Source organism: Ictalurus punctatus, chromosome 11 (genome assembly GCF_001660625.3).
Source record: "Ictalurus punctatus breed USDA103 chromosome 11, Coco_2.0, whole genome shotgun sequence".
Classification (NCBI taxonomy): Eukaryota; Metazoa; Chordata; class Actinopteri; order Siluriformes; family Ictaluridae; genus Ictalurus; species Ictalurus punctatus.
The window spans coordinates 24756316-24770107 of NC_030426.2; the positions used below are offsets into that span (position 1 = coordinate 24756316).

Sequence of the window (13792 nt, forward strand, 5' to 3'; positions counted from 1 at the left end):
TAATGATGGATTATGTAGACATGGGAGCAGACAACCGGAAAGAAGGGAAGCGCTACATTCTAGTAATAGTAGACCGCTTCAGCAGGTGGGTGGAGGCAGCTGCAACTTCCAAGGAAGATGCGAGGACCGCGGCTAAATTTTTATGTCGCGAAGTCATTCCCCGGTTCGGTATTCCAGATTTTCTGAGTTCGGACAACGGTACCCACTTTGTGAATAACGTCATTGACAATGCGGCATCTGCCTTGGGGATAGATCATAAGCTAGGCTGTGTGTATCATCCTCAATCCCAGGGCATGGTAGAACGAGTGAACGGTACCCTAGTTAATAAACTGGCAAAAATATGCGAGAGCTCTCGCCTGAACTGGGTACAGGCCTTACCACTGGCCTTGATGAAGATGCGTTCTCAGACCAATCGTATGACGCACTTGACACCTCATGAAATGCTTACTGGGCGCCCAATGCCTATGGCATTCACCCGAGGTCCATACACAGGGCCGTCTTTGGCACAATTGGAGGACGAAATGCAGGATTATGTGCGAACCCTCACCAAAATCCATAGACATTTGTATTCACAGGTTCGTGAGGCAGTCCATGGAGAGAGCGAGGTACGGGAGGACGTGCGCCTAGTGGCACCGGGGGACCAGGTATACATATAGTGTTTTCAAGAGAAAGAGCCCCCTTGCGGGACGTCGGGAAGGACCATTCACCGTGGTCGCTGCAACCCCCGCGGCTGTGAAAGTAGAGGGGAGGAATTACTAGTATCACTTGAACCACTGCAGCAGCGCCGAACCAGGTAAGGGACCGCTACTGCAAGACACTACCGACGAACAACCATCGACCTCAAGACTAGTCAGTACAAGGAAGCCCACTGGGGCAGTGGTGTTCACTGATAGTGACAGTGATTCGGGTGCATCCCTGAGCCCTGCCTACGGCACTCGAGCCCAGAATCAGCGGCGAGCTGTGGAAAAACTAGATAGACTGTCTCAGTCTGATGCCAGTAGCCTCACCGTTCTCACGCCCCGAGTAGAAGTGACGGGTGTAGTTACCTGCCCACAGGAAGTTGTAACCCCAGCAACGGAGGATTTTCTGTCTACATTTGCCACTCTCTGTCAGGACCTTGACGACCCCGCTTTGCCTCTGAGCCTAATCAACTCAGATACGCTACAGTCTCTTACTCCTGAACGTCAGTCTCCGCATGAATCCTTGCGCACTCCCCTACCCCCGGTTCCGGAGGGGACCGGTGGAACAAGCTCCACAGAATAGTAGCACGTATGTGGGTAAACTGATTTTTACAGCAGGGCTAATAGCACTCTTTTTCTTTTTCTACGACCCAATGTTTAAAAGGAATGCCCTGGATTCCTATCATACATTACGCCCACAAGCGGCTGCTCCTTCCCGCACAGCCCTCTATCCTCGTATTAGGCGTGTTCGATCCTGGACGGCCCCTGGCTCAACTATAGGTTCCCGTAGCTCGATGTGCGCGTTAGCTCTCCTTAGACTCGCCCATGAAGAGTCCCTGATTGAGAGAAGTCCCTATTTGGCCTCATTCACTTTCTCCCCAGCTCGGTCTGTGGAGATTCGCGTAGGACATCTTAGAATTACTGGTAGGGCACGGACGAGTAGGTGCTCCTTCGAGCTGCCCACGATTGGCCCCCTGTGGCTACCGTTCCTTTGCTCGGCTACGGCATGTTCTTACCATGATAGTACAGGGTCACCCTTCGCATCCCGGGCTCTCCACCCCCTCCTCATTGCCCCGATGTCAACTCCGATCGCACATAAATTAATGAAATTACAATATTATTCAATCTCTACCGCTAACACCTCGCTCACGGAGGAGCAGAGTAACATGTATATGGCATGGATGGTCCACACTGCTCGATCTGTGACAGATCGCTCGTGTCTCGTATGTCATGATCGTAGCCTCAACCCCCATTTTATGCTGCCTATGGGGAACCTCACAGAATGCCTCACCAACCCCTATTCTGTTGATTTTTTGTGTCCTACTGTGTGCCTCCTTGGGGCCCTTTCTGCTGATTTTGGCCCACCGTGGATGCACAATGCAAGCTCCTCATGCCTGTTTCACCCTGTAACCACCCAAGTGTCGACTTTTGTCCGCGTCCAACCGTCTCTGCCCTCGTTCTTTCCCATCTGCCTCTGCTCCTCTGTTGGCGTATATCCTGTGGGAAATGTGTCTGCCCGATGTAATGTCTCCCTGTTCGCTAATGATTTGCAAATTGAAACCCCCTCTGTTTGTGATTCACCCCCATGCACCCCCAACGTGGTAATTCCCCTACCTGATCTTAGTGGTGGTACTGTTCCCCTTGCGGATGTGTTCTGGTTTTGCGGGGGCCAACTTGTACGCCAGACCTTGCCTGCGGAGTGGCAGGGATGCTGCGCCCCGGTTAGGTTGGATGGTAAGACCCGTGTTTTGTTGGTGGCTGACCGACCGTCTTCCGGCCGGTCCCGTTCACGCCGCGACGTGGCCCTATGGACTCAGTATGTCCGTGACGCTGATGCAGCGAACTATTCTGACTGGGCTGCTGATGAGACCGTCCATCTTGACTTTGGGGGTACCCCCGTTGGCGTTCCTGCTCGCTACAGAGCCATGGAGGTCGTTGGCAGTGGTGTAGCGTCTATTTTGCTCCCGGCCGTGCAGATCAACCGCAACGTGGCATGGATTAATTACATGTGGTACAACGAGCAACGCTTCATTAACTACTTGCTGAGTGCTCTCGGACTGGTCCGTGATCAGCTCCATGCCACTTCCCTCATGGCTGCTCAGAACCGTTTTGTCCTGGACCAGATGCGGGCCCCGGAGGAAGGTGTCTGTACAATGATTGGTCCCGAGTGCTGTGCTGCAATCCCTTTGCACACTGGTTCTGAGGGAGCCCTCTCCAAGGTCCTGGGCCAACTACAAGCCCTCCAGACGGAGCAAGCGGCTAACTCCGGCTTTGGGTCTAGTCTCCGCCTCCCGCCGTGGCTCTCCTGGTTTCTTTCTGGAGATTGGACTGCTGCCCTGACCCGCTTGGGAGCGTCCCTGTTCGTCCTCCTTCTCCTTATGGCTCTGGTGGCCTGCTGTGTGATCCCCTGCGCACGGCGGATGGTGATGTCCTCAGCCTCCTTTTCTGGCCAGTATGTTGTTAAGGGTGAGGCGTTACCGCCTCAACGGGGGGTGGTGATTGAGACCATGCGACGGGAGACAATGAGCAGCGACAGCAGCGACAGACAGGGGTCAATGAGCAGTGACAGCAGCAACACCAGCGTCTACGAGAACATGAGACGGGACATAAGCCTGGACTGATGGGAAAGGGGGCGCAAGGACCCGTTTGTACAAGGTAGTGGCAAGGTAATGGGCCTATCCGAGACAAACGGGACCTATTGGTGTTTTCTATATGTTCATTTGTGTTGCAGATCTACTGAACCCTGAGGGGTGAGAAGAAGATGTGATGATCCATACCCTGGGTGTAAGTGCTAGCCTAACCTCTCCCCAAAGGGTGGTTCTCTACAGTACGTAAAGTGCTTGAGCCGAAGACAACTGGAATACAGAGGGATACTGCCGATAGAGACTGTTATGCCGAGTGTTATAAAATGCTGTGATATGTGACATGAAATGTAATGTGATGGGCAAAAAAGTGTGACGCAATCAGGCACAGAAAAGTATAATGGTGCTGCTGAGCACATAGTGCTGGCAGGGTGGGAATTTTTCCTCGTAAGAGGTTTTTTCGCCCACCCCTGACTGCGAAAGACTGTGGTTTGGTTTTTGAGGGGAAGCAAGAATCTGCAGGTCCCGACAAATACAAAACTGTGGGCTGACAGGCCTAGTTGAGAAAGATAGGGTCGTGTAGATCAAGTAGTTAGTTACTGTAGTGTACTCATACGTACGGCAGTAGTAGTAGTAATAAATGATTAGGGGAACTCAGTTAATCACTTACTCATGATTTAGGCGGGGAAGATTGTCGTCTCGCAAGGAAGGTCGTAATTTTTAGAGAACCATGAAGAGAGCCAGTTATAAGGGTGGGTCAAACTGCCCCCCCCCCTCGATATAACGATAAGACCAAGGTCCCTCCCGGTTGTTTAGTCGTCTTGTCTACGTCATTTTTTTTACCTAGGGAATTGAGAATCCTGGTTTCTGACTGCCTAGGTAAATGAGAATCCTGGTTTTTGACCCCCTAGGTAAATGAGAATCCTGGTTTTTGACAACCTAGGTAGCTAGAAACTCTGGGTTTTTGTTTCCTGGGTTGTTGGAAATGCCTGGGTTCTGATTTTATGTGTAAATTAAAACCCCTGGTTTCAATTCTATGGGTAAGTGAAATAGGCCTTTTCTGGAAACCTATGGGTTATCTAGTGTGTAAATACAGTATAAATACTGGAGCTTAAGCTCAGGGTAGGGGGATCACTTCTGAGAATTCTCATCGGTGTGGATCTCGTGTGGTGGAATGAAACAATAAAGCTGGACCCTTGCTTCTTCTCACTCATGGCTGGTGTATTTTTTCTATCTCCAACTGGTCTCAGAGGTAGATGTGAGTATTGGCTTCTAAGTTGAATTTTAAATGTTTTGGGGTAATAGGCTAAATTCGAGCCAACACAACCACAGTCCATTATCGATGCAGTACTCAAAATGTAAAGGAGTAAACGTACAACACACAGGAAGCATTGAGTGGAGTTTATAATACATAATATTCTACACTCCCCTTTAGGATTAATTAATTGTTTAATAATCAAAGTGAAAATAAAAAAGACAGAGAATAGTAATTATAATCATGAAATTACAAGTAAATCAGTAAATCTGTAAAAATCAGTGTGTGGCTAAGCTTACTCATCCCAAAGGTCCAAAAACATTAGGAGGCAAATGCATCATTACAGCATTAATATGGAAAATTATTGTATAAAATGATTAAAAGTGATTAAAGTAGGGAATGATAAATGATGATTCATGATAAAAATAACAATAAATAATAATAAATGTTCACTGTTGATTGTTGAGCGTGGCTATTGAGCTGAAACTTCTAACTAACCTCTAACCCTGTGTCATGGAGGTTATGAAAATCATTACACATCAGAAATGTAACTTGAAGGAGGTGTGTGTAATTTTGTGAACAACTCAAATCCTGACTCTCAAAACAAACTCACAACCACAAACTTTCAGCATCAGTTAATCACAGAACACATGATATCTAACATATGAAATGGCATCTTTTATACACTTTATTTGACCACATTTCAGGATGAGGATGAAGACTCTCAGCACTTCCATGTGCTGGTTTCCAAGCATATAGCAAACTTCTGAACAGCGATAAACTGGCTTTTTGAAAAACTATTCATTTACGTCATCTGATCTTGACAGGTTATTCCACAATTTAGTTTGAAACTAGAATAATTTTCAAATGAGAGGCCAGTCCAGTTTAATAGAGAATCTGGCAGCAACAATCTCATTGGTTAGAGGGCAATTTCTGACTCCAACTGTGTCCAACTGGCCCGTTTAACACTTGAGACTTTGGTAGACTGAATCTGATTGGTTGGTGTTGGGTTTCAGACTTTGATAGACCGAATCTGATTGGTTGGTGTTGGGGTTCAGACTTTGGTAGACCGAATCTGACTGGTTGGTGTTGGGGTTCAGACTTTGGTAGACCGAATCTGATTGGTTGGTGTTGGGGTTCAGACTTTGATAGACTGAATCTGATTGGTTGGTCATTTGTCTTGACTGGAAATGGAGCACATTTGGGTCATTTTCATAATCTCCATTTGTCTGAAATTATAATAATAAAAAAGAGATGTTTTAGAAGTTGTAAAAACTTTAAATGTTTTGTCAAATTACTTAATGGAGTCAATGAGTTGTTTTACTGTTAATTTGTACTCACCTCTCTGTAAGTTGGTGTCATTGTTCCTGGACCTGCAGGAAGATGAGGAAAGAAAAAGAACAAGTGTTAGTTTAATCTTTATAAGTACAGACACCACATGTATGACTGAAACCCTTTTGACGTGAGTTTGACGTGTTATTGATTATATGACTATAACACTAACTGGGAGGAGAATCACTCATGTAGCAGTCCAGCCTCATTTTCTATGGTGGTGTGTGTGTGCGTGTGTGTGTGTGTGTGCGTGTGTGCGTGTGTGTGTGTGTGTGTGTGTGTGTGTACTTTGCGTCCTGTGTCTCTTATGTAGAATCACAATGAGGAATATGACTCCAATCAGAAGCAGCAGCAGAATTACAGACACAGTGATCACAGTGGAAGCTGGAAATCCTGGAAGAGAAACAAACAGACCGTCACTTTAACCTACATGCTGATCATTCATAAGGGATCAGATTCATCAAAGTCATGTAGTTAGACTCTGGGGGTGATGAGGATCTGAGCAGAATCACCTGCTGGAGGAGAAGCTGGAGTAGGCCAGGAGTTGTGCTTATTTGGGAGAAGTAGTAGCGTGGATGATGATGATGATGATGATGATGGTGATGATGATGTTGGTAAAGATGTTAATGAATATTTTGTTGGCACTGATGCTGAAACAGGGACACGTGGATCTAAAGCACAGAAACATATAGATAGTTTGGATGATAAAGGAGTCGTATGTAGATCCAGCATATGCCTGAAAGCAGTACAGGGCTTTTATCTATAAAAGTGTTGAGAGTAAAAATTTGGTGTTAAGTGACAAAATATTATAAGTAATGAGGACATTGAGAGGAACCAGACTCATAAGAGAACCCATCCACCTCTGGGTGTAGCCTGATAGTGGGATTCATTATGAGCATCCTGGTCTCTGTGAGTACAGCAGATGTTTTTCAGTAAGTCTACAGCTCGGGTTACTGTCTACATGAAGTTTTTACATGTTCTGTTCTGTGATTCCTCCGGGTTCTCTGGTTTTCTCCCACTCCCACAAACATGCTGAGAAGTGGAATGGCTACACTACATTACTGTTAAGTGTCAATGAGGATGTGACTCTGTGAAGATGAATGAATTCATTTTCTTTTTCTGTTGATGAATAAATGCTTGAAGTAAGCAAATGTATTTCAGTAAGAAGCAAAACCTCTCTTCCAATAGAGCAAGAATATAAAATACATTCTAAGATATATCAAGCTGTCAGAATGGTCTGAAATTACAGAATAGCAGCTTTACTCATACAAACTCACCAGCAACTGTCAGGTCGATCTGTGTGAAATAAACCTTGTATCCATGATCAGATGTCCAGGCTGCTTCAGCTCCACACCAGTATTCACCAGAGTCCTGCTCAGTTACACTTCTAATACTCACAGTCAACATTTGTGTTTCTCTGTCATCATACAGGGAGAATTTCCCCTCATTTACATATTTTCTACTTTCTTTAACAGATTCTTTATAAGAACAAGCAGCACGTTGCAGCCTCGTCTTGCAGAGAAACTTGGAGTCACTCCTGAGGGATTCTGGGTATTTACAGCTGACAATCATATCTCCTCCTACATGGGCAGTCTTACTGATGGACTTCTCATAGGACAGATCTGCAAATCACAACCAATCAGATCAGTTTATATGTGTATATGTGTCCTAGCTCTGATTAACAACACTTAGACAGTTATACAGTAAATTTACATATAAATCTGATGTTTCTTCTGATAAAACACATAATTAAAGATCCTCATCTTCTGTTACTTTCAGCTTCACTACAGTGTAAATCTGTATTTCATCAGACACAACAACAGCACACGCGTATGTTCCAGTGTCCTCCGTAATCAGCTCTCTGATAAACACACTGAAGAGTCCTGCACTTCTGCTGTCCTGAATTGAGAATCTGCCATCATGTGACCATTCACTGTGTAGTTTTGTTGTTATTTGATTAAAACTCCACTGATGTGATCCCATCTTACAGAAAGATTTGGGTTTGTCTTTATATTCATCCTCATATCTGCACTTGATGTTGATTCCTCCCCCTGCATATGCACTCACTTCTCTAGAGACCGAGCCCCCTGTTAAAAGCAAGTTCATATCATGGTTACAACGTACATAAGTAAGAAATAAAACACATGGGGGCGTGTTTTTAATGAAAATAATCACCATTGGAGCTAAGTATTTGCCAACGACACCACTAAGTGTTTTATTATTATTATTATTATTATTATTATTATTATTATTATTATTTGACATGAAATCAGTAAGGGAACACTGAACTACACTTCCCAACAGCCATTGCACCAGAGTCACATGACCACCTGCACCTGATTCACCTTCCTGGTAATTAGCACTCTTGTATATAGTCACAGTTTGCATTGCACTCTTTATCTCACGTTAGCCTTTCTTTGTCCATGTGTTTGGAGTCCATGCCATTTTGTCTTTTGCACTTTGTTTGTTTCTTTATTAAAACTGTAAATTCTGCATTTGCATCCGTCTCTACCTTGAAACGTGACATTATTATTATTAAATTTATGAGATAAACAGTCGTTCCATCACCAGCCTCTTATTTTCTCCCCCAAAACAAAACAAACCCAAAATACATATGTACAAAATCCAGGGAGACGGATGGGAGTGCAGATGAGCGTTATTAAATAAACAACTAACAAACAACCAGAAGACAGAAAAAGAACCAAGACCTAGCAAAACCAACCAAAATTAAGACAAGGCTATGACAGGGGAAAACATAAACGCCAAGCAACTAAGGAGAGAAAACACAGAACTTAAATACAGAAACTAATCAGGAGAAATACACCTGAGATGAGCACAAACACAGGAACTAAAACTAAATAAGAAGTTCAAAAACACGCGTGCCCTCTGGGGAGACCGTCCATGGTGGACCTGACATCATAATGCAGCTCGTCATGTTACTGAAAAAGTGAAGAGTTCAATCTGCTCTGTTTAACTGTTCAATAAACATTTATTAAACGTTCAGCCTTTCACAGAAAAACTAACCATATCAAGGAAAATATATTTTTGTTATTAAATAATGTGTTTTCACATCTATTAATGTGGTACATTATGTGGTAAAAGTCCCTGTGAACTAGCTGTTACTATAGAAACAATAATGTATTAGATTGAGCTCATTCGCATAAACCTGAGATTTTCAGTCAGCACTAATGTCAGAGCTGCTGTTATAGAAAATGAATCAACACCAATCAGTACTGAGCATTCAACACCACTGTAATATAATTATAAATAAGCATTATATAGCATATAGAAAATCCTACTGTTTGTACTTTCAGTGTAGATAATGCTAATGATGCTAAATGTTCAGGAAGATAAACAGAAGGCAGCGGTGGGAGACTCACCTTCCTTTACCTTCAGTTTCACCGGTATGTAAATGTCTTTTCCAAATTTATGAACTCCACACTGGTACGTCCCAGTGTCCTCTACAGTGAGCTCTCTGATCATCACACTGAACTCTGCTGATTTGGTGTCATCAATCAGTGAGAATCTTCCTGAATTTATCCACTCGTTTTTAGCTCCTGTCTTTATTTGGTAAGAACAGGATAGCCATGAACCCTTACAGTAAAATTTTCGGTTTTCTGTGTATTCTGTATGATACTTGCACTTGATAAGGACTCCTCCTCCTGAATATCCTGTTATGTTCTTGGAGGCTCCTCCATCTAACAAAACACCAAACATCCATCTGAGCAAAACCTTCCTTCCTGTAACACTGCTGCTGACAGTGAGGATTATTCTGAAGTGCATTTCTTTACCTGAGATCAGACAGAGGGTGAAGATGAGGAGGATCTTCATCCTGAGTTCACACTCCCAGATCTCCACACCAACTCCACTTCAGAGAGATATTAAATCTCCTGTTCTTTCAAAGGCTCGCTTCAAAGTCTGTCACAGTCTCTGACCCACCCAGATCTTTGTCTTAACCAGAAAGTGAAGCCACATCCACTTCCGCTTCTGTCTCTGTGAGGAAACTGCTCACAACAAACATGTGTGTGAAGTGTGTGAGCAAAATGCAGCAGAGACACTTTCAAATGAATTCAAACTGTCACACTTGACTTTGTAAATGTATAAGTGTGTGTTGACTTGCGTAAGCTTCACCACTTCATATCACAGCACACGTCATGCATTTTTACATTTTTAAAAATGAGGAAATATCGTACGTGTAAACATATAATCTAGTTACAAAAAACAGCAGTTCATGAAGGAATCTAAACAATCATCATTATAGTATCTTATAGCGTCATAAGATACATTATAGCATCTTATTATTAAATGTAACTGTAAATGGATATTATTATTAAATGTAACTGTAAATGGTTATTATTATTAAATGTAACTACAGTGTAAAGAGATAAAAGCGTGTTGTTCTATAATAAATCTAACAAAATGTCAATGTTTGGAAAATTGTTGTGGTATAAAATAAATTAAATACTTTAATAAATGTTGTCACAGGAAAATATTAGTCTTCAGGGTGGTAAGAGTAACTCCGCTTTGCATTGTTGATAATTTTCCTCTCACAGCATGTCCTGTTGGGGTTTATTTCTTGCTTATCTGATTTATCTTCATTTAAAACACAGCTCTGAGTCCACAGGTGGAGTTACAGCAGTGATCAATAGAGTTAAAGTGTTTATTGTGAGTTGGTCTGATGCTGCTGCTGCCATCTAGAGGATAATGTGAGACACACAGGAGGGAAGCACTACATCCATGTAAGAATAAAAATGTGACCAAAACTCAAGAGAAGGCTCGAATCACATTGTGTGTGTGTAACGTGCATGACCACTATAAGTGCTTTGGAGCAGCAATTGTTCAGGTCAGTACTGAAATAGTCCAGGTTCATGTCATGTTAAGAAGCCTGTAAGTGGGCGGAGCCAGGGGTAAGTAGACCATTGTCTGTGAGTACTGAAGTGTGGAAGGGTGTGTAGCCAAGGATCTAACAATTACAATGAACTGTATCAGAATATGTTCTTATATCCCCCAGAAATATCCCTGAATCTGTCTAACTGCTTTTTGTTCTTAATGTGAAGAGAATAAGAACAGAATTACAACATTACAAAGTCCATGATCGCATAACATTTCCCATTCCAGCTGCTGCTGCTTTTGTTTCATTTGTCAAGTTTTTGGAAGTGTGTTGTTTTGACCAGGAGAAAGACCTGAAGCACAGAATTTCATAGTGAAGTTTTTTCTTCATAAAGAGATGCAGGCAGCCACAAAAGTGGAGGGATGGAGACAGAATTTATTCATTTATTCATTTGACCCCTTCATGGTCTCATCATCCAAAACACCTGTAACCTTTGACTCCCTTTCTTACAAACCCTCTGTGGCTGGAAACTCAAAGTGTCCTAAGTCTAGAAAATAGAACCTACCAAGTAACACATAGCAACCACAGTCCATTATCGATGCAGTACTCAAAATGTAAAGGAGTAAACGTACAACACACAGGAAGCATTGAGTGGAGTTTAAAATACATAATATTCTACACTCCCCTTTAGGATTAATTAAATGTTTAATAAAGTGAAAAGAAGGAAGACAGAGAATAGTCATTATAATCATGAAATTACAAGTAAATCAGCAAATCAGTAAAAATCAGTGTGTGGCTAAGCTTACTCATCCCAAAGTTCTAAAAACATTAGGAGGCAAATGCATCATTACAGCATTAATATGGAAAATTATTATATAAAATGATTAAAAGTGATTAAAGTAGTAATAAATGATGATTCATGATAAAAATAACAATAAATAATAATAAATGTTCACTGTTGATTGTTGAGCGTGGCTATTGAGCTGAAACTTCAAACTAACCTCTAACCCTGTGTCATGGAGGTTATGAAAATCATTACACATCAGAAATGTAACTTGAAGGAAGTGTGTGTAATTTTGTGAACAACTCAAATCCTGACTCTCAAAACAAACCCAGAAGCACAAACTTTCAGCATCAGTTAATCACAGAACACATGATATCTAACATATGAAATGGCATCTTTTATACACTTTATTTGACCACATTTCAGGATGAGGATGAAGGCTCTCAGCACTTCCATGTGCTGGTTTCCAAGCATATAGCAAACTTCTGAACAGCGATAAACTGGCTTTTTGAAAAACTATTCATTTACATTATCTGATCTTGACAGGTTATTCCACAATTTAGTTTGAAACTAGAATAATTTTCAAATGAGAGGCCAGTCCAGTTTAATAGAGAATCTGGCAGCAACAATCTCATTGGTTAGAGGGCAATTTCTGACTCCAACTGTGTCCAGCTGGTCGGTTTAACACTTGAGACTTTGGTAGACTGAATCTGATTGGTTGGTGTTGGGGTTCAGACTTTGGTAGGCCGAATCTGATTGGTTGGTGTTGGGGTTCAGACTTTGATAGACCGAATCTGATTGGTTGGTGTTGGGGTTCAGACTTTGGTAGACTGAATCTGATTGGTTGGTGTTGGGGTTCAGACTTTGGTAGACTGAATCTGATTGGTTGGTGTTGGGGTTCAGACTTTGGTAGACTGAATCTGATTGGTTGGTCATTTGTCTTGACTGGAAATGGAGCACATTTGGGTCATTTTCATAATCTCCATTTGTCTGAAATTATAATAATAAAAAAGAGAAGTTTTAGAAGTTGTAAAAACTTGAAATGTTTTGTCAAATTAATTAATGGAGTCAATGAGTTGTTTTACTGTTAATTTGTACTCACCTCTCTGTAAGCTGGTGTCATTGTTCCTGGACCTGCAGGAAGATGAGGGAAGAAAAAGAACAAGTGTTAATTTAATCTTTATAAGTACAGACACCACATGTATGACTGAAACCCTTTTGTCGTGAGTCCGACGTGTTATTGATTATATGACTATAACACTATCTGGGAGGAGAATCAGTCACGTAGCAGTCCAACATCATTTTCTATGGTGGTGTGTGTGTGTGTGTGTGTGTGTGTGTGTGTGTGTGTGTGTGTGTGTGTGTGTGTGTGTACTTTGCGTCCTGCGTCTGTTATGTAGAATCACAATGAGGAATATGACTCCAATCAGAAGCAGCAGCAGAATTACAGACACAGTGATCACAGTGAAAGCTGGAAATCCTGGAAGAGAAACAAACAGACCGTCACTTTAACCTACATGCTGATCATTCATAAGGGATCAGATTCATCAAAGTCATGTAGTTAGACTCTGGGGGTGATGAGGATCTGAGCAGAATCACCTGCTAGAAAAGAAGATGGAGGAGGCTCAGATGGTGATAATGATGATGATGATGATGATGAAGGTTGTGTTGGTATCGAGGTTGAAACTGGGACATGTGGCTCTAAAGCAGTGAAAAGTTTAGTTAGATAATGAAAGACATTAAGTGAGTGAATCTAGTAAATGACTGACAGCAGCACAGATGCAACACAATACAGTGTACATTCTCTATGTGTGGAACTTCAGAAATACTGACTGAGACAACGTGTCTCCATGTCTCTACAAACTCACCAGTAACTGTCAGGTCGATCTGTGTGAAATAAACCCTGTATCCATGATCAGATGTCCAGGCTGCTTCAGCTCCACACCAGTATTCACCAGAGTCCTGCTCAGTTACACTTCTAATACTCACAGTCAACATTTGTGTTTCTCTGTCATCATACACGGAGAATTTCCCCATGTTTACATATTTTCTACTTTCTTTAACAGATTCTTTATAAGAACAAACAGCACGTTGCAGCCTCGTCTTGCAGAGAAACTTGGGGTCACTCCTGAGGGATTCTGGGTATTTACAGCTGATATTCAAATCTCCTCCTACATGGACAGTCTTACTGATGGACTTCTCATAGGACAGATCTGCAAATCACAACCAATCAGATCAGTTTATATGTGTATATGTGTCCTAGCTCTGATTAACAACACTTAGACAGTTATACAGTAAATTTACATATAAATCTGATGTTTCTTCTGA

At 42.2% G+C, this 13792-nt stretch overlaps 1 protein-coding gene and 1 long non-coding RNA gene across 2 annotated transcripts; both read right to left on the reverse strand.

Moving 5' to 3' along the window:
• Positions 1–4299: 4299 nt before the first annotated feature.
• Positions 4300–6250, reverse strand: LOC128634022 (uncharacterized). Its single transcript, XR_008397223.1, has 3 exons — positions 6138–6250; positions 5859–5890; positions 4300–5746 (listed from the first exon to the last, which is right to left on the reverse strand). It is a non-coding gene; the product is annotated as an uncharacterized LOC128634022 (long non-coding RNA).
• Positions 6251–6323: 73 nt separating this feature from the next.
• On the reverse strand, positions 6324–9541 carry LOC108261833 (polymeric immunoglobulin receptor). The gene is made up of 3 exons (XM_053683547.1): positions 9230–9541; positions 7127–7471; positions 6324–6520 (listed from the first exon to the last, which is right to left on the reverse strand). Exons 1-3 carry the CDS (start codon positions 9330–9332, stop codon positions 6324–6326), a joined length of 645 nt encoding a protein of 214 aa, XP_053539522.1. The 5' UTR covers positions 9333–9541.
• Between the last annotated feature and the right edge of the window lie 4251 nt (positions 9542–13792).